This window comes from Tamandua tetradactyla, chromosome 1, assembly GCF_023851605.1.
Source record: "Tamandua tetradactyla isolate mTamTet1 chromosome 1, mTamTet1.pri, whole genome shotgun sequence".
NCBI lineage: Eukaryota > Metazoa > Chordata > Mammalia > Pilosa > Myrmecophagidae > Tamandua > Tamandua tetradactyla.
In genome coordinates, this window is record NC_135327.1 from 84,897,016 (window position 1) to 84,918,603 (window position 21,588).

General features: G+C 37.6%; 1 protein-coding gene across 12 annotated transcripts in view; it reads left to right on the forward strand.

The window, feature by feature from the left end:
- ELMO1 (engulfment and cell motility 1) overlaps positions 1-21,588 on the forward strand; it is a 577,880-nt gene that overhangs the window by 176,731 nt on the left and 379,561 nt on the right. For all 12 annotated transcript variants that reach the window (XM_077119672.1, XM_077119654.1, XM_077119621.1 and 9 more), the window contains 2 exons: positions 1,417-1,452; positions 12,831-12,930. In XM_077119672.1, coding sequence (XP_076975787.1) covers positions 1,417-1,452; positions 12,831-12,930 — 136 coding nt within the window. The remainder of the gene's footprint in view (positions 1-1,416; positions 1,453-12,830; positions 12,931-21,588) is intronic.

A 21,588-nucleotide genomic window follows, 5' to 3' on the forward strand; every position in this document is an offset into this window, starting at 1 on the left:
CCATCCTCTGCTCTTGGCCCTACGTCCCTCAGCCACCGGCCTCCTTCTGCTTGCTTATTGGCTTTTTGATGAAGGAAGGAAGAAAGCAAGCTAATAAATATTTTTTAAAGGAAGGAAGATAAGAGGGGGAAGGGAAGAGGAAGAGTTTTTTATATACATTCTAATCCCAAGGCCTGGGATTAGATCTGGTCTTCCTGTGGTCAGTTGGGTATCATAAGTGGTTATATGTATATATATATATTTTAACTTTTTAAATTGTATAATATAACATATATACAAAGCAAAGAAAGAAGCAGTAGTTTTCAAAGCGCTCTTCAACAAGTAGTTATAGGACAGGTCCCAGAGTTTGTCATGGGGTACATCATCTCAGATTTTTCCTTCTAGCTGCTCCAGAACCCTAGATATATATATATATAATCACTTTTTTTCTTTTTTCTGAAAAACAACATGCATACAAAAAAGCAACAAACTTCAAAGCACAGCATAACAACTAGCTGTAGAACAGATTCCAGAGTCCGGCATTTGCCACCACTCCACAGTTCCAGGCCCTCACTCCCCATGAGTGGTTATATTTTACGCAGTTGATAACGTGAAACTCAACTTCTTCTGGAGCGCTAACTCTCATTCTTCAACTATTTAGTGAGCACCTACTTTGTGCGTGCCTGACTTTGTGCTAGTGACTCATGGTGCAGGAATCCCCTCCCTTCAAAGAGCGGGAGGACAGTGAAATGTCCTAAGCCATACAGTGGCTGTAGTCTCAGGGCCTGTGCTGGGCACCCATGGGCATCACCTTTAGTCTGGTGAAGGACAGAAGTCGGGGGTCAGGAGGCTTCCCAGAGGCGCTGAGAATGAGGGAGATTTGAGGAGGACTTAACCAACTGGACAAGGAGGAGAAGGGCATTCAATCCAGAGAGAAGGGCATACTTTAACAAAAGAGAAGGTAATATTAGTGCACATTTTACCAAAGAAGATAATCAAATATTTCTTCATAGTTGAGCATATACTTAAGAACAACAGCTCTAGTGCTTTTTGTTTCTTTTTTTTTTTCATGAAAATTATGCCCATTCTTTTCTCTAGGGATGTTTCCCCTCTTTGAACATACACCCATTTTGATCCAGGTGGAGTGTTCCTTTGTTTCATAAGTTATGAAAAAAAAAAAACTTATTTCATAAGTTCCTTTATTTCATAACTAAGTAGGTTAGTGACAGTGGATTAAGCTTTGTCTTTTGGTCACTTATCATTCAAAAACATCAATTTACTGCTTTGAATAATGTGTTGAAGTGGGTAAAGTTCTCTTACTTCTTAGCAGCGAAATTTGTCATCTGTCTAATCTTGAGTTTTCTTCAAGAAATGTTCTTCGTGTAAATTTCATTGCTTCAAACATACCCCTCACATGTTTGTTTTTAAATTTTGCAGGCGATACCAGAAATTGCAGAAGATCATGAAGCCTTGGTAAGAATATATGAGTTATTCATACTGATAATTTAACACTGTTTTTTTCTCTGTATAATTAAACCCTGCCCTCTGACTGGTTACATATTTAGGTATAATTGTACATCTAGATATTTTGAATAAGTGAATCTTTTTATTGTTGTTACTTTTTGTTATTTGATGTTCTTATAAAAAAAATTCTTTTTAAAAAGTATTTCCATTTCCAATTGCTTTGTGGTAGAAAGTGTATTTTCTATTTGCAGCCACTTAAATGATCCCACCAGGATTGTTTCGGTTCTCCTGGAGCAAGGCTAGGAATAATTTTATGTATTACTTTAAACAAAAACTTTCTTTTTGTGGCTTATGTGATGTTCAAAGTAAAAAAACCTTTGATTTTCTTGAATAGGTCAGTAAGAAAAAGATCTGCATTAAGACAAAATTCAGGATTGAAGTATGGAATGAGATGTATGTACTTTGAGTCTGAGAAAGTGCTCAACTGCCTGTCTATTAAGTGAATTAATGACATGATCATTGTGCCTGGAGGTCTCAGGATTTCCTTCTTAGAGTTTTCTGTCCTCAGTGCCTTTCTTATCCAGTAATCGGGATGAATTTAAATAGGTCCTAACCAACTCTTTAAAGAAGGCTGAGCAGATTCCCAAGGTGCCAGGCTATTAAGCAGATGATTCTTATTTGAGAAGAAGACTAAACAGCATCTGAAAATGTGCACCTTATTTGTCAAACCCTCAGAGAAAATCCTGATCATTTTTGATGTATTGCATTACGATACTGGTCTCAAGTCATTCCTCTCTCCCTGCACCTCACAGCAGGACAAAGTATAGTTGCAGGGACTTATCTGTTAAGTTCTAACAAAGTAGAAAGCAATTTGTGTTTCTAGGGTAAAGCTTCTTAATTTATATTTATATGGTGTGTGTGTGATATATTTGTTACAAATGATGAAAGAATATTATTATAAGTGAACTATTAACTATAGTCCAGTGTTTATATTAGGGTTTACTGTTTGTGTTGTACAGTTCTACAATTTAAAAAAAAATGTGTAACATATATACAATCTAAAAATTTAGTAACATATATACAATTTAAAATTTCCCCTTTTAACCTCATTCAATTATATAATTCAATGCTGTTAATTACATTCACAATGTTCTACAGCCATCACCATCCATCCATTACCAAAACTTGTCCATATCAAAAATAAATTCTGTACAATTTGAGTCTTAACTGCCTATTCCCTACTCCCACCCCAGCCCCTGGTAACCTGTATTTTAGTTTCTGATTCTATAAATTTGCTTAATGATCTCACTGATGAAATAATTGATAAATATTTTTAATGTAGTAGAAACAGCTAATGTCTGTAGAAACCATATTTTATGAGAACTATATTCTGGGCACTGTTTTAAAGTTTACACTCATTACCTCCCATCCATACTTATGTCCACCCTGCAAGATCAATATCATTTCCTTGATGCAGAAGCTGAAATCAGATGGCGGAACTGGGGATCAAACCTATTTTTCTTCCAACAACCTTATACAACTTACTAATGAGTAGGAATTTGGGGTTCAGAACCAAAGTAATTTTTTAAGAATCATTGATTTGTTTTGTGTGCCAAAAGGTTTGGTCTTTCTGTATATAGGAAAGCTGGGGAGTTTGACTGCTGACCATGATTTCCATTTATCAGTCCTAGAGAAAAACTAATGGTCAGGGTCCTGCTTCTGCTAATATCAGTATAGCCTGATCAGATTAACTCTCCCACAGGAAGCAATTGTAAAATCTTGATAAAATATTTTAAAATAATCAGAAAAATATTTGAAGGTACTAGGTAGGCATCCAAAGTAGGCACAAAATAGAGGGAAGTCCTTGAAAGACCAGATGGGGCATTTGGTAAAATTTGTGTGCTTGTAACTTTTTGCTTGAGTGCTATCCATCATCCAGGTAGTAGAAGATGGCAGAAACCCTCAATCTAGTCCCAGTCTTCATAACTTAATAAGCAGATAAAGACTTTAAAGCAGCTTTTATAAATATGTTAAAAGACTAATGAAAAAATATGAGCATAGTGAGTACACAGTTGGGGAATCCCTGCAGAAAAATGGAAACTAAAAAAAAGCAACCAAATGAAAATCATAAAACTAAAAAGTACAATATGTAAAATGAAAGATTGACACTATGGGTTTGAAGATGATAGAAGAAGAGATAATGAACTTAAAAGTTATACCAGTATAAATGATGCCATCCAAAGAATGAAAGATTGAAGAAAAATGAATAGCAAGTAGTTGACCTATGGGATGATAACAAGTGATCTAAAGTACATGTAACTGAGGTCCCAGAAGGAAAGGAAAGAAGGAATATAGCAAAAATATTTGAAGAAATAATGATAGGAAAGTTCCCAAATTTGGTGAAAAATATAAACTTAACAGATCCAAGAAATTCAGTAAAACTCAAGTGTTCTAGTCTGCAGCAGAACAGCTTTTAAAAAGGGGAATTTATTAAGTTGCAAGTTTACAGTTCTAAGACCATGAAAATGTCCAAATTAAGGCAAAGCTATAAAAATGTCCAAATTAAGGCATCCAGGGAAGACATGGTTCAAGAAGGCTGGTTTTATTCAGGGTTTCTCTGTCAGCTGGAATGACACATGGTGTTATCTGCTAGCTTTCTCTCCAAGAATCTTCAACAGCTTTCCCTGGGCTCTGTCCATTCTATTGACTCTGTCTGTTCTGGTGGGTCTAAAACTTTTTCCAAAATGGTTCCCTCTTAATGGGCTCCAGTAAGCAACCCCACCTTGAATGGATGGAGACACATCTCCATGGAAACCATCTAATCAAAAGTTACCACCCACAACTGGGTGGGTCACATTTCCATAGAAACAATAAAATAGTTCCACCCAGGGATATTGAATGAGGGTTAAAGGATGTGACTTTTCTGGGGTACATAATAGCTTCAAACCCGCACACCAAGCAAGATACATACAAAGAAAATCCTGTGTAGGCACATCATAGTGAAACTCCTGAAATAAAAAGGAGAATGCCTTGAAGGCAGCCATAGGAAAATAACTTAAAACATACAAGGGAACAAAAATAAAAATGAGAGCTGACTTCTCATTTGAAACAACAGAGGCTAGTAGATAACATCTTAAAAGTGATGAGAAACATGCACACACACATACAACTTGTCAACCCAGAATTCTATATCCAGTAAAGCTCCTCTTTGTAAATGAAGATAAAGTAAAAACATTTTTACATAAAGGAAACTAAGACAATTAATTGTCAGCAGACATACACTACAAGAAATGTGAAGTAACTTCTTTAGACTGAAGGGACACTAGATAGAAATTGAGATCTATCAGAAGGAGCGAGAGCAGTGGGAATTGTAAATATATTGGTGAATATAAAAGACAAAATATAGTTCTTTTTTAACTTCTCTAACTTCTTTAAAAGGCATGAATATATAAAGCTAAAATTATAACCATATTGTGAGATTTATAACACATTTGGATATGACATACATGACAATATGAACCAAAAGTATGGGAATATAAAAGGAACTTTACTTTTGTGAGGCTCCTATTTTATAATCTTCCTTTTAGGAGCACATGTATATGTTAAAAGAAGCATATTGAAAATCATAGAGTCACCACTAAAAATTAGTGCAAAGAAGCATAACTCAAAAGCCAATGCAGGAGATATATGGAAATGCTTGTATTTTTTAGATGATTTTTCTATAAATCTGCAACTTCTGTAATATATTTGTTTTTTTTTTTTTTTTTTTTTTTTTTTTTTTTTTTTTTTTAAAGGAAAGACAGAGAGAAGGAAGGAAAGATAGAAGGAAGGAAGGAAGGAAGAAAGGGAAACATTTTTAAACATTTTCTTGTTTTTTATTGTGTTCTGTTTCTCCGTTTTTGTTACATGGGCTGGGGCCGGGAATCGAACCGAGGTCCTCCGGCATAGCAGGCAAGCACTTTGCCCGCTGAGCCACCGCGGCCCGCCCTATATTTGTTTTTTAAAAGAAGAAGAATTTAAGTGGACTACTAAAAATATTTTATTAACTCAAAAATTTGGTAAGAAAATGGAAACAGAACAAAATATAGCTGGGACAAATAGAAAACAAATAAAGCAGTTGCCTCAAATCTAAATATATCAATACTTACATTAAATGTAAATGGACTAAACATTCCAATTAAAATACTTAGGTTGCCAGAGCAGTTTTAAAAAGTTTGACCCAAATATATGCTCTTTAAAGGAGATACACTTTAAATATAAAGGCACATTTAGGGTGTTTTTGGTTTGTTTTTTGGCATGGGCAGGCTCCAAGAATCGAACTTGGGTCTCTGGCATGGCAGGCGAGAATTCTTCCACTGAGCCACTGCTGCACCACCCCAAAGACACGTTTAGTTTTAAAATAAAAGGATGAAAAAACATACCATTGTGCCAGTTTAAAAGGATTATGTACACTAGAAAAGCCATGTTTTAATCCTGATCTTGTGGAGGCAGTCTTTCCTTTTAATCCCTATTCAGTACTGTAGTTTGGAAATGTGACTGGGTTGTCTCCATGGAGTTGTGACACATTCAATTATGGGCATTAACCTTTGATTAGAAGGAGATGTGACTGTACCCGTTCCAGGTGATTCTTGAGTAGTTTATTAGAAGCCTTTAAAAGAGGAAACATTTTGGAAAAAGCTTGAACACAAGAGAGCCACAAGAACCACAAGAGCACATGCAGCCAGAGACCTTTGGAGATGAAGAAGGAGCTTCATTAAACAAGAAACCCTGAGAGAAAGCTAGAGATGTCACCATGTTCACTATGTGCCTTTCCAATTGAGAGAGAAACCCTGAACTTCATTGGCCTTTCTTGAGTGAAAGTAACCTCTTGCTGGTGCCTTAATTTGGACATTTTTATAGACTTACTTTAATTTAGACAATTTGATGGCCTTAGAACTGTAAGCTGGCAACTTATTAAATTCCCCTTTTTAAAAGCTATTCCATTTCTGGTATATTGCATTCTGGCAGCTTGTAAACTACAGTACCATTCAAATACTACAACTACTAAAACAAGTAATTTTATTAATTTCAGACAAAACAAAACTTTGATAGAAGCTCTTATCAGAGATAAAGAGGGACAATTTATAATGAGAAATTGTCAGCTCATTAGGAAAACCTAAGTGTGTTGAAACCTTAAAACAAAGTTTCAAAATACATGAAGCACCACAAGCTAGGGTGGTGCAATGGTGCCTCAGTGGCAGAGTTCTCACCTGCCATGCCAGACACCCAGGTTATATTCCCAGTGCCAGCCCATGTGAAAAAACGAACAAACAAACAAACAAACAAAAAAATCCGGCTAAAGGGAAAACGAAACAAGTCCGTAATCACGGACAATGATAGAAAAACTTGGCAAAGAATCATTAAGGATATAGAAGATTTGATAAACTCTATCAGTTATCTTGACTTCCATTCCACCCAGCAGCCACAGAACACACACTGTTTTCAAGTGCATGCTTGAAGTTCACTGAGATAGATCATGCGCTAACTCATAAAAATTCTCAAGAATTGTAAAATTATAGAAATTATTCAGATCATATTCTTTGACCACAAGGAAATTTGAATAGAAATCATATCAATAAAATGATTGAAAAGCCTTACAAGTTTAGAAATTAAAATACACACACACACACTTCTAAATTAGTCAGGAATCAAGGAATAAACTCAACTGAAATCACAAAATATTTCGAACTTAATGATTATGAAAATACAACAGACTAAAATTTGTGATGTGATAAAAATAGTGCTTACAGGAAAATTTAGAGCTTTAAATGCTTGGATTGGAAAGAAAGAAAGATAAAAAAATAACAGAGTTCTAATTTTCTACCTTAAGAATCTACACAAAGAAATGCAAATTCAGCAAAAAGAAAAAGGTGAACAGCAATCAATGAAATGGAAAAGACAAACAAAAGAGAAAATTGATTATTTGAAAACATTGTTAAATAAAAAAGAAGATGCAAATATCAATATCAGAAATAAAAGTGGGGATATCACTGCAGATTATACTGACATTCTTAAAGGAATGTAAAGGAAGATTGTAAACAGTTTTATGCACTTTAGATCAAATTTACTAAGGCTTTGCAAACAAAATTTACCAAATGTGTTAGCCATGAAAATACACTGTACTTTGATCTCCATTCAAGAAAGAACTTTCTAATCAGCCATGAAGAGTGCACTTAGCTGCCAGCTTCCATCTACAGTGCCTTTAGGATCCATGACAGATTTCAAGCGAAGGCTATAATCTTTAGATGCAGCCCCCAGTCAGGGAGTACAGAGGTATTAGGGGCTGGCCATTTCTGCCTGTTATAGGGTCTCCTCTAACTGGCATTGTTTACTCTGGAGCTTCTCTTTGGGTAGGCTCAAACTTTGTCAAATCTACATTTGCTTCTTCTCCCACTTTCCCTTCACAGACATCAGATTTTCCTCATAGTCTGATGGCTTTCTGCCCCTTTATCTTCACAGGCATTGCCTCTTTCTCCCTTAAAACTCTTGCACTCCTAACTCCATCTCAGCATTTACTTTACACACTAAAACCAACATGTCAGAACTGACTCATGATGAAATAGAAAATCTGTATAGCCCAGGTCTATTAAAGAAATTTACTCCATTATAAAAAAATTTCGTGCAAGGACAACTGATTTAATTGGTAAATTTTATTGCATATTTGCAAAATAGATAACAGTCCTACACAGATGCTTTCAGGAAATACAGGAGGAGGGAACAATTTCCTACTCATTTTATGAGAGTATCTGATAGCAGAACCTGACAAAGAATATAGGAAATAAAAATTAGAAACCAATGTCCCTAAGAACAGGGGCACAAAAATTTTCCCCAAGATATTTGCAAATAGTATCCAGCAATACAAAAAGGATGATACAATGTAACCAAGAAGGAGTCACCCCAGAAATGGTTCAATGTTTGAAAATCATGTGATTCAGCATTTGGCAAATAAAGGAGAAAAACTAAGGAAAACAATCATCTCAATAGAGCAGAAAAAGCATTTTATGAAATCCAACATCCATTCATAATAAAAATTGTGAGCAAGCTAATAATGGAAGGGAACTTCCTAAACCTGATAAAGGCCATCTATGATAAACCCATCATGCTTAATAATGAAAGACTGCATTCCTTCTCCCTAAATATTGGGAACAAGGCAAATATGTTGGCTCTCTCCACCTCTGTTCAGCATTGTAATGAATTACTAGCTATTGCAATATGTCAAGAGGAATATCAAAGGCAAAATGATGAGAAAAGAAGTAAAACCATCTCTATTCATAGAAGACATAACAGCCTAAGTAGAAAATTCTAAGGAATCTACAAAGAAGCAAAGAAGAAGGTGGGTCTAAAAATCAACCTTGTCAAAATATCAGCATACAATGTAATGTATAAAATCAATGCATTTTTACATAATAAAAGCAAACTGGAAAATGAAATTTTAAAATTTCCATTTACAGAATGTTAAAAGAACCTAATATTCTTAAGAATAAATTTGAGATATGCAATATTTGTTCTTTGAAAACTACAATATATTGCTGAGAAAAATTAAAGAAGACCTAAGTAAGTGAAGAGATATACCATTTTATGGATTAGAAAACTCAATATTGTTACAATATCAATTCTTCCCAAATTGATCTATAGATTCTATGCAGTACCACTCCAGATTTTGTATGATTTTTAGAAATTTCAAGCAGATCCTGAAATTTAAATGAACTTCATAAGACCTAGAATAGCTAAAACAACAACATTGAAAAAGAACAGCATATTTGGAAGATTTCACTAGTTTTTAAAGACTTACTAGAAAGTTAGTCATCAAGACAGTATGATATTGGTATAAGAGGATGGACAAACAGATCAGTGTAACAGAATTAAAAAGTTCAGAAATTGGCTCTCACTTAAATTTCAACAAAAGAACTGAAATAATGTGGGGATTGAAACTTATGATGCCGATAAGTCATGCTGTGATTCTGAAGGCTTAAGGGAAGTCTGTAACGGGTGATTTAGAAATCCATACATTGGTTCTGCATATAAATTTTATATATGTAAAATAAAATGCTGGAAAAACTCAAAAAGGAGGGCAGAACTGTATCCATTAACTTTAATAATTAAGGATATCATCAATATAAATTATTGCTTGCTTTAGAAGTGGCTTTTATTTACATCTTTTCTTCATCTCTGTATTGGGCATGCCACCCCATTAAATATTTCCCGAAGGAAATATTCGGAAGCCTACCATTTGATAAAATTAGCAGCATAAATTTAAATGCTTGTTTTGGTATTGGCTGAATTTTATTAGAAGGAGTATGGTCTCTACTGAGTTGATGAGAAAAATTTATTTGAATCATTGCAGAAAACACACCGAGTGTTGGCTGTGACAGTGGCTCTCCACAAGCATGTAATATGTGCAGTCTGCTTAATTTGTGGCTGCCAGTACTGCAAAATCTTTAGCTTAGCACTTTATAAAAACAGACCAAACAAATAAAAATGCTCCTGAATGTGCCATGTGGTTGCTTTATATTTGTAGTTCGATCCTCTGCAACCAACATTGATTCAGAGATAGGATTTTGCCTTCTACCTTCCCTATCTGGGGCCAGAATCACTACTTTAGGAGTGAAAATAAACACCATTATCAGGGTTCTATGGGAGCTTTTGAAAAAAATTCCCCATCGTGGAGACCTTTTGTTTCACCTAGCATCCAATCGTCAGGAATTTGTGTGTGTGTGTGTGTGCACGCGCACGCGCGCGCATATATGTGTGGTGTCATAAGATGAACCGAGGTTCCCCCCTCTGGGCACCTTAGTTGTGTTACATGAGAACCTTTTCTCTCACTTGTCAATCATTCACACCAGTGGGTAATCAAAAAGCCCAGAAGGCTCAGAAATGGTGCAGTACCTCCTAACCAATTGTGGGGATTAAAATCCTGACCTTGGTCCAGCTTTGAGACTTGGAAACTGAATGATACACTCTCTTCCATGGTCCTTATAGCCTGTCTATGGAATCCACAGACATAGTAGTTCTGGGGCATTACAGGGAAGATGACTGTTCCCAGATTCCACAAAGACCATTTGGGTTATGGTTCCATTGAGCAGATAGCTAAGGGGCAGAGTCAGTTTGCCTTCAGATAATAGGAGAGTTAAAGACTTAGATATAATGTATCTTTTGCTTCTAAAACAGCTAAGAAAGACTAACACCATCTGCATTCTCAGTCTCAAACAGAAAACAGGAAATGTAAAGAAGATTTTGAGTCCAGTAGTGTGTATGATCCTTTGCAACTGCCTTTTCATTTCTTGTTCTGTTAGACAGGTTTTTGCACTATATGGAGGCCGTAGGTAGTGCCCTCTGATGTGTGTAGTGCATCTTGTAGATTTGAGGCCTTTTAGCATGCTCGGTTTAAACCAAGGGCAACTGTTAGTCTTTAGATGAGTTGTTGTTCTTCCTCTTTTTAGATAAAGCAAAAATTAGTTAGTAATGATTGCTACTAATACTGTACATTAGTATGTAATAACGATTTCCCAACTAATATGGATGCCCAGCTAGTCAATTCATACATCTTACTAATTACTTTTATTGCCTGTCTCTTATTTTCCTGAGGCAATTTTCTTTTGTTGCGGTCTGATTTTCTCATGACTCATTGTCTGTAGAAGAGAGTCATTGTGGGATTTTTCTTGTTAGTCTTTTGAACGCTCTTTTTTTTACCTTATAGTAAATTGGAAATTTCTGGTTCGAAATGTCTTTCCAAGATCTGATCCTCTGATGCCACCTAGGGGGCACCTGCAAGATTGGGGTTGCCTGTGTGTGGTTTTGATAAACCTCTGCTTTTCTATCTGGTGCAGAAGGATTTAGCTTGCCTTGCCTTTTTTTTTGTTTTTTTGTTTCTTTTTGCTCCAAGGGCAGAGAATCCTTGATACAATGAAGGCAAAAGCATTTGAAAATCCTAGGCTTAGTTTTCCTTTTTGAAACCTCACTTTTGCCTAACAATGGTGGCTACTGCTCACGTGGTGCTGGTGGGACTCTGCACACCATTTGGGGTGCTTTAAGCAGGCATTTCACTCTCCAGTCATGCACTGAATTAGGGACCATCACTGCCGCCATCAGCGTTGTCATCCCCTTTCTGATCAATGAGGAAACTGAGGTGTACAATGCTGAAGTAACTTGCCCAGTTAGAGCTGGAGGGGGACCTGCTCTGCCAGATGCCAGAAGCCCCCATTTAACTGACTCCCCTCTTGCATCTCATCCACTCTGACGATGGCAGTGCGAGATCAGCGTCCTTTGCTCCGCGTTGCTTCCCCATCGTCAGGCCTCCTTTCAGTATCACAACATCCGGGATGATGCAGAATCTCAAAGCTCCTTCCTGAGGCTGGGCTGAGTAGAATTCCGGGAAGAAGGGAAGTCGCAAAACTGTTTTTAAAAGAACCTGTTGTCTGTTCTATTAATTGACAACATATAAGAAGATTCGATGTAAACATGCTAAGAGATCTTTGTTGCAGGGCAGCAATCCTTGCGTATGGGAGCCTACTGATTAAAGATCTGAAATGCCAACATTAGTTTTTAAAAACTGAGCATATAAATCAATGTTTTTGCATACAGAGCAGAAATCTAGATTGGCATAATTCAGTATACTTGAAAGAATATTTAGCTTATGAGATTTAAGTTAATATTTATTATGATGATATTATTATATAAGTTAATAGTTATAAAGATGAGTTTCTGTTATTAAAGATATTGAGTATTAAGGGGTGCGAGGGTAGTTCAGTGGTAGAATTTTCGCCTGCCATGTAGGAGACCCAGGTTTGATTCCGGGCCCATGTTCTTCCCCCCAAAAACAAGAAAGCAAGCAAGCAAATAAACACAGCTCAACCGTTTCAGGTACTTTCTTTTACAAAATGCTAATAATGTTAATTAAATTATTTTTGAGCTTCTCTATTTTATACCTGTGGATAATAAAAGAAGCACATGACCCTGTCTTAGTTGCCCTAACTTTCATTTGCTGGAAAGCTTTTCATGCTTATATGCTACACAATTTAAGTGCTGTACAAGGAGCCCTGGGGTTAGATATTACAGCCCCTTTGTTGACTGAGGAAGTAGAGGCTCAGGAAGATTAAATGAATTGCCCCATAGGCATAACTTGCCAGAGTAAGAGGCAGTGTGAAGCCAGGTTATCCTGCATTGAATCTCTGACTCACTTCAGTGGTGCCATCCAGCCTCCTTCCCATTGATGGATGTTTGCAAGGGTCAGCTACCCAGTGTTCCCTTTGAATTCTGCTTACATCCATCGTTCTAAAGCGTCTCACTGTTGTGTCTTTCCTATTGGTAGCTTTTGTGGCCCTAACCCTCGTTCCTCCCCTGTTTTCCAGCTTTGGAGACATGCTGTCCTTCACCCTGACAGCGTTTGTGGAGCTGATGGATCATGGCATAGTGTCATGGGATACATTTTCAGTGGCGTTCATTAAGAAGGTAATGCAGATTGTGATTTCCCAGGCTTAAATTATTTCCTTCTGTCATAGAGTTTTCCCCCTGGTTATGGGACATTTTATAATCCTTTCATTTAATACGTTATATTAAAAGGTGGGTGCAGTTTGAATAGTATTGAGTGTGTGTGTGTGTGGGGGGGGGGGGGGACAGAGTGTTCAAATTCTCTGTGAAAATGACATGTTCTCCCCCGACAGGGTTCCCCTGGGAACTCATGAGAACCCATAGTCAAGGGGGAATCAAACTGCCAGGTTGTGAATAAACAACAGGCTTCTGCTGATTTCCTGCACAGGACTCGATTGGTCTCAAACCTATGTAGAATTCCTGCTGATCTTTCTGAACCTTCCACCCCCAGCCTTTTCTTCAGGGAATGGGAAAAAGACAAAGTATATATATTCCCTACATGCCTAGGTTTGGATTCGTGTTTGGCAGAAGGAGGGATGCCTGCGGCCCTGCCTAATAAGGCAGAGGAACCCAGCTTACTGGTAATCATGGCACAATAAATGTCTCAACCAGTAAGACTGGCTGCTCCTTCTTTGGAAGGAAATTAATAAAGGGGTGGTTTGCAAAGCTGTTCTTGGTGTGGGGAGAGAGGGGAGAAAAATATCTTTAACCTCCCTGCAGTTGAGTCATTATAAAGAGAAATCTGTAAACTTACAATTCTATTTCCATTTTACTGGCAAAAAAATCCTGTCTTTGTGACTATATTACACATAGTATTAAAATAATGGATTACTAATTTTTACTCTCTTTATACATTTGCTTGGTTTATAAATTTATTGGCCTTTTTTCTTCCTACTTTTAGGTTAGGAATGAAGAGACATGAGGAATTTCATAAATTTATTTTATTTAAAAATATTTGTTTTATTTTTTTAAATACCAAAAAATATATAACAAACGCAAACATTCCTATTTTGATCATTCCGTTCTACGTATATATTCAGTAATTCACAATATCATCACATAGTTGCATATTCATCACCATGATCATTTCTTGTGACATTTACATCTATTCAGAAAAAGAAATCAACCAAAAATAGAAAAAAAAATTTATACATACCATACCCCTTACTCCTCCCTTTCATTTACCACTATTTCAAATTGAATCTATTTTAACATTTGTTCCCCCTATTATTTATTTTTATTCCATATGTTCTACTCATCTGTTGACAAGGTAGATAAAAGGAACATGAGATGCAGGTTTTCACAATCACACAGTCACATTGTGAAAGCTGTATCATTATTCAGTCATTGCCAAGAAGCTAGAACACAGCTCTACACTTTCAGGCAGTTCCCTCCAGCCTCTCCATTACATCTTGAATAACAAGGTGATATCTACTTAATGGGTAAGAATAACCTCCAGGATAACCTCTAGACTTAGTTTGGAATCTCTCAGCCATTGACACTTTATTTTGTCTCATTTCACTCTTCTCCCTTTTGGTCGAGAAGGTTTTCTTAATCCCTTGATGCTGAGTCTCAGCTCATTCTAGGATTTCTGTTCCACGTTGCCAGGAAGGTCCACACCCCTGGGAGTCATGTCCCACATTGACAGGGGGAGGGTGGTGAGTTTGCTTGTTGTGTTGGTTGGAGAGAGAGGCCACATCTGAGCAACAGAAGAGGCTCTCTTGGGAGTGACTCTTAGGCCTAATTTTAAGTAGTCTTGACCTATCCTTTGTGGGGTTAAGGTTCGTATGAACAAATTCCAAGACTGGGGGCTCAGCCTATAGCTTTAATTGTCCACATTGCTTGTGAGAATATCAAGAATTCAACTTGGGGAGGTTGAATTTTCCCCTGTTCTCACTATTCCCCGAAGGGAAATACTTTTCCACTCACTGATCAAATCACTCTGGGTTTCATCGGGGCATCACTCTGGACAAACCAACAAAATCTCATGTCTTACCCAAGGTTCCATGTACTTATGGTGTTCAATTAAGTTGTCTACATAAGTTATATTAGGAAATGCACTAGTCAAAATATAAATTTTGTACCAAATAAACATTTTTTGCTTTAGTCTCACACATAAGTTGAAATTTTAAATTATTAATTACCATCTATTTTCAGCACCCTGCAGTAATGACATTCCTTTGTTCTTCCTCATGCAAAAACATTTTTAAAATTTGTGCATTTAGTTACTATCATTATTCACTCTAGGCATTCCTAGATTATACCATCTCAATCTTTATCGTCTATCTTTCATAAATTTATTTTATAAGTATAAATTCTTGCAAAGGGTTAACTGAAATATAGGATTTCTATGATTCTGTGCAGAAGCTGGAAAATCACAGCAAAATCCAGTATGCCACATGGGATTTTTGAACTTTTATTTTGAAATAATGGTAGATTTAAAGAAAATTTGCAAAACCTAATATTGGGAGTTCCCATATACCCATCATTCACTGTGCCACAGTGTTACTGTTTTGTACAACAATAGTCCAATTATCAAAGCTGAGAAATTAGCATTGGTATAGCACTCGTACCTTTGTTTGATTTCACCAGTTAATTTTTGTTTTTCTTTGGTTAAAGACCCAATCCAGGGTCCTACATTGCATTTGGTTGTCCAGTCTCTTTAACCTTCCCCATTCTGTGACAGTTTCTCACTCTTTGCTAACCTTGACACTTTTGAAGATACTGCTCAGTTATTTTGGGTTTGTCTGATATTTCCTCATGCTTGAATTAAGGTTTTGCATTTTGGCACAATGCCTCAGAAGTGACATGCCCTGCAAAATTTAGAAGTGCCCAAGACCACCCTCAGGCTTGATACTTTATTAGTAGACAGACTCACAGAAGTCACTGAAAGTTATTATACTCAGTGTTCTAGTTTGCTGACTGCCGGAATGCAATATACCAGAAATGGAATGGTTTTCAAAAACGGGAATTTAATGAGTTGCTAGTTTACAGTTCTAAGGCTGAGAAAATGTCCCAATTAAAAGAAGTCTATAGAAATGTCCAATTTAAGGCATCCGGGGAAAGATACCTTGGTTCGAGAAGGCTGACGACGTTCAGCGTTTCTCTCTCAGCTGGAAGGGCACATGGTGAACATGGCGGCATCTGCTGGCTTTCACGTGGCTCTACCAAAAAGGGACTCTCTCCAGAATGTTTCCTCTTTTAAAGGATTCCAGCAAGCAACTAAACCTTCAGTGGGTGGAGACACACCTCCATGGAAATCATCTACTCAAAAGTTACCACCACAATTGGGTGGATCACATCTTCATGGAATCAAAATGCTCCCACCCAGCAATATTGAATGAGGATCAAAGGGCATGGCTTTTCTGGGGTCCACCACAGATTCAGACTGGCACACTCAGTTTTGGTTTGTTACAGTGAAAAGATACAGATTAAAGTCATCCAAGGAAAAAGGCACATGAGGCAGATAGAGGCCAGGAGGGTTCTGTGCATAGAGCTTCTAGTTGTCCTCTCCCAGTGAAGGTGTGGACAATACTAACTTCTCTTGACAACTATGTGTGACAATATGCATGAGTATTGTCAACCGAGGAAGTCCACCCAAGCTTTAGTGTCCACATTTTTTATTGGGGCTTGTTCTTGTAGACATGGGGGGGCCACCTCTGTGATTAACCTTAACCTCCAACTCTTCTGGAGCTTGAGCTGATACCACATGACCTTAAATATTAGTATAAATCATCCGGCATGACCCAGTACCAGTTAAATAAAGATACTCTTCTCAGGCAGGGCATTCCAGGGGGTTTAGAGATTGCTTCCCTGGAGCTAAAGGCAAAGGCCAGACGTTTCTTTGGGTAAGGTTAATTTTTTATTACAAAACCCTTTTCAGTGCATCATATCAGTTCATGACGTCGATATGCCATATAACTTATGAAGCTAACCTTGATCTCTTTGGTGATGTGGTGTCTACTGGGATTTTCTATTGAAGTTACTCCTTTCTCCTTTGTAGCTAATCAGTGTTCTAGTTTTCAAGCTGCCGGAATGTGATATACCAGAAATGGAATGGCTTTTTAAAAAGACATTTAATAAATTACAAGTTTATAGCTTTAAGGAAGTAAAAGTATCCAAATTAAGGCACCAACAAGAGATTACCTTCACTCAAGGAGGGCCGATGGGTCAGGAACACCTCTGTCAGCTGGGAAGTCATGTGGCTGCCATCTACTGGTGCCTTGTTCCTGGGTTCTGCTGCTTTTAGCCTCTGTTCCCCTGGGGGTTCCTCAGTTTGCTTCTCTGCGTCTGGCTTTCATCTCTTGGCTTCCTTTGGCTCTCTCCAGGTTCTGGCTTGCTTAACATCTCATAGCGATATCTGCTGGGCTCCAAGCATCTCCAAACATCCGCGTCCCTGTTCTCTGAAGCAGCTGCTTCCAAGCATCTGCATCTGCTCTCTCTGCCCACTTTATGAGGCTTCTATCATCCAGTAAACTAATCAAGAACCACCTGGGATAGGTGGAGTCACGTTTCTATCTAATCAAAGGGCATGCCCACAATTGGGTGCATCACATCTCTGTGGGGATAATCTAATCAAAAGTTTCCAACCTACGGTGTTGCGTTAGGATTAAAAGAAGTGGCTGCCTCCACAAGATTGAATCAGGATTAAAACATGGCATTTCTGAGGTACATAATACTTTCAAACTGGCACAATCAGTGTTTTGGGGGAGATACTGCCATGTGATTTTTTAATTGAATGGCCTAGGGGGAGCCCCTACTGTTCAAACAAAGGTGTTAGGAACTCGAAACCCTGTAAATTAAATGGCCTGTTCAAGGTTGCATATTTAGATAGGTCTAGAGTGGAGTGGAAACCCAGAGCCTTCTGGACACACTTTTGAATCATCTTTCCTCATAGCCAAAGGAGAAGACTTAAGGGAACTATACAGAAAACATAAAAGAGGAGGTGGCCTCTTTTGCCTGTATTTATCAGTAGTATGAATTGCTAAAAAGAAAATAAATGATTGCAAACAAGAAAGTTGAGGAAATTTCGATACATGATGGAGTACCTTCCTCTGTGGGTGGCAGGGGATGTAAGCAGTAGATTATGAGAGCAGAAAATAAATTGCTGTAGTGTGTCTTTCTAAGGAATGTTCTAGAGAGGCAAGTGCACATCAGAAGACACCAAGTTCTACAGATTTCTTCTTTTATACCGAGAAATTTTAATTCTGAATTTTCGGCAGGCCTTTCCTAGGTCCAGCTTGCCTTGCTTGTCTATTATTAGAGCTTTTTTTTTTCCTTATAAAAAAGTAACAATATGGTGCCTAATGTCTATTCTTTGAAATATGTTTACTTTCCTCCACATTGTATCTTTGGATCCCCACAGCAGTCCTGTGCAGAACAGAATATATAGTCTGTTTATTGCTGTGCAAGCTTCCAGCACGCAGCAGCTCAAGGGGGTTACGTGAGGGCGTAGCAAGTAGGGGAGGGGTGCAGCGTGTGGGGAAGGGGGTGTAGCGTGTGGGGGAGGGGTGTCATCTGTACTCGGTGCAGGGCTCTTTCCCCATGGCCATGCACTTGTGCTTTCAGGTGATGGAAAGAATATTTACAGGAGTCTTCTTTAACCGGCTTTTGCTCTTTGAAGCACTCCTTGACCTTACTGGTCAAGTTAAGTGATTTCTACTGTTCTGTGTTACCCAGGGATCTTGTGGATTTCTCTGCTCAGCACTTAACCACATTTCTGTGATTTGCTCTGTTCCTTTGATGCTTTCTCCTACTAGTCTGTGAGCCCTACGAGGGCAGAGGCATGCTTTCCTCATGATTTTACCCTCAGGCCTTGGAAAGACTCCAGAAATTTGCTTATAAAGCCTTCCTTAAAACTGTAGACTCTGAATAAAAGAAGGCAGGGAACAAGTGGCACTATATTTAATTATGTTTCAAGTAAAATAACAGTTATATGAGTAAAAGAGAAATTACAAAGCTGTTTTTCTTTAAAGGATGTGAAAAATGGTCACAGAGAATGACAATAACTTTTTAGCTGCTTAAGGAAATGGTTTTCATTCACTGACATTAAAACAAACATCATATTAAATATAAGGAAGTGAAGACTACCAGTCTTGGCAGTTTAAATAAAAAATTAAGTACTTTGTAAAAGGTAGTAAATTTCATATGTTCCATTTCTTCATCTCCAGCCGTTATACCTGCTTTGTTCACTACTTAGAGGTCCTTTATGTGCGTTCCAAAAAATGATCATCAAAAAATAACTTGATCATTGATATTTTTTGTAAGGTTAACTTTTTTTTATTCATTAGCTGGACCAAATTCAGCACTTTGACAACCCATGAATTGTACGCAGGCATCTGTCTTTAAATAGAGCTTTATCTCAACAAAAATCAACTAGGAAATGCCCAGACAAAAGATGTCTATTTCTGTGGTCTAGACTTGGCTTCCTATTAATGCCAAATTCATACCACTTTGGAGAAATATTTTTCCCTGCCAGCCCCTGTCTCCTTCTCTGCTACCTTATCTGTTTGTGTGATGTGTGAATCTAGATGCTAGTTTACAAATTTTGGAAAAGCAAATAACAGCATTGCTTCATAAATACTCTGAAATTTGGACTCCCTTGATGCCTATTTAGAATGTTGTTGCTTTTTGAAAGACTTGGCTACTTAGGGAGAGGGTAGGAAGGCATGGAGAAGAAAGAAAGGCAAATAAAAAAGAACTTTCTGTTATGAGCAGGTTTTCCTCTAGCCAAGTATAACATCAGTGCCTTTGCTTGGAAGGAAAATTACACACAAACACTCTTGAAACATTATCTCTGCAGGAGGGCCTGACTCACTCTGCAAATGTTTTCAGTGCCTAGACAAACACCTAGCCGTGTTCTGAGCCAGTTTAGTTTAGGGACCTGGTAATTTTGCCCCTTAAAATCTTGAGAGATTGATGGGCTTCTACCCAGGTAGTTTTAAAACACTGGAGTGGAGTTACATACTGTCCGTGGTTCTTTTCGATTTTGATATTACGGAAGAATTTCAGTATCTCATTCTAAATGATTCTTGCAAGAGTTTATATCATTTTTTTACGTATCATTTTTAAATAGTTCATTTCATTGATTCAGCCACTGGGATGCCCCTTAGCTTCTTAAAAGTCACCCAAATATCCCTCTATTTTATTCGATAACATTTTTAAGTGAATGAACAGCACGTACAGGTAATATACTCAATTATTATTGTTCCCTCTTCTCTTTATCATACAGTTCTACTTTCAAAAAGCTATAGTGTAGTTGGCTTAGTCTGACTTACCAGGGCCAGACAAAAGTGCAGTCATAGATTTAGGAGAAATTTAAAGGCAAAGAAAGTCTATTGATCCTTTGAGGGATGAGGGAAATTAAAATAGAACCGGACAATCTGTAACTTTCTATAGTTATAATTTTCAGACTGGTCATAGGGAGTAACAACTTGTACATCCACTGACATGGAGTCTGCCTCTAGTGTTTTTGGAGAAAGACAATTACTAAGTTAGTTTAAGTAAGCCCTGATGCCTTGGTTACTAATACTCATTCAGTGAAGATATTGGGTCACTTAAATATCTGGTTAAAACCACTGACAAATGAAGGCAAGAAAAATAGTTGCTTAAAAAAACTAACATCTACTCCTGATATGTAGCTGGAACTCAGATGAAATGGATGCCTGCTCTCAGCCAGGCTGGGATTCAGCTAAGTGTGCTATACAAAACACTCAATATTTAACATGATTTAGGAGTACTGAAATCATTGGTTTTGTATGTCAAGGAACAGGTGAATTAATAGGAGAGATGACTTTTAAGGAATGTTTGATGAAAGTAAGAGAATTGGTTCATGGGAGAAAAAGCCATGTTATAAATAGCATATGGAAATAGAATATGGATGTGGGATATGCATTTGTCTGAGTTAAGCAAGACCACAAGCTTTTTACCGCTATGGAGCAGGCCCATCGGGGGCAGGTAAGAGGCAATAATTTGGAGAGAAATTTAAGACATCAGATGGAAATGTGACTCAACCCTTTCAAAGTAGTTCTTGATTAGTTTACTAGAGTCCTTTAAATGTGGAAACATTTTGGAAAAAACACAGTTGCTTCAAAACTGACAGAGACGCAGACATTTGAAGATGCTTGCAGTTCTTACAGAGAGAGCAGGTGCCTAGACATGGACATTTGGAGATGTAGAGCCTAGTAGACGTCACTATGTGCCTTCCCATGAGATGCTAAACAAGCCAGAACCCAGAGTTGTGTCCCAAAGGAGCTAAGTGAAGGCCCACAGATGCTTAGAGAGGAAACCACTGGAATCAGAAGCTGGAAGCAATGGAACCAGGAATAAGGACCAACAGACACTAGCCGATGTGCCTTCCCATGTGGCAGGCATCGGCTTTTCTTGAGTTAAGGTATCTTTCTCTGGATGCCTTAGTTGGGGTATTTTCATGGCCTTAGAACTGTAAATTTGCAACTTAATAAATTCCTTTTTAAAAGGCATTCCACTTCTGGTATAATGCATTCCAGCAATATTTACCAAACCAAAATGGAGGAGAAATTTGAATATAGAGGAAACTGAAGAAGTTGCTGCTTTAGTAACCCAGGCAGGAGTTGTATCAGTGGGCCAGTGTTGTCCATATCTAGCTGAATATGTACCAAGAGGAGACACTTCAATGTGTCCACAAGAATGACAACTGGAAACTGAGAATATTAATCACTAATCATTACATCATGCTTGGAAAAGGTGCTCCTTGTGCAG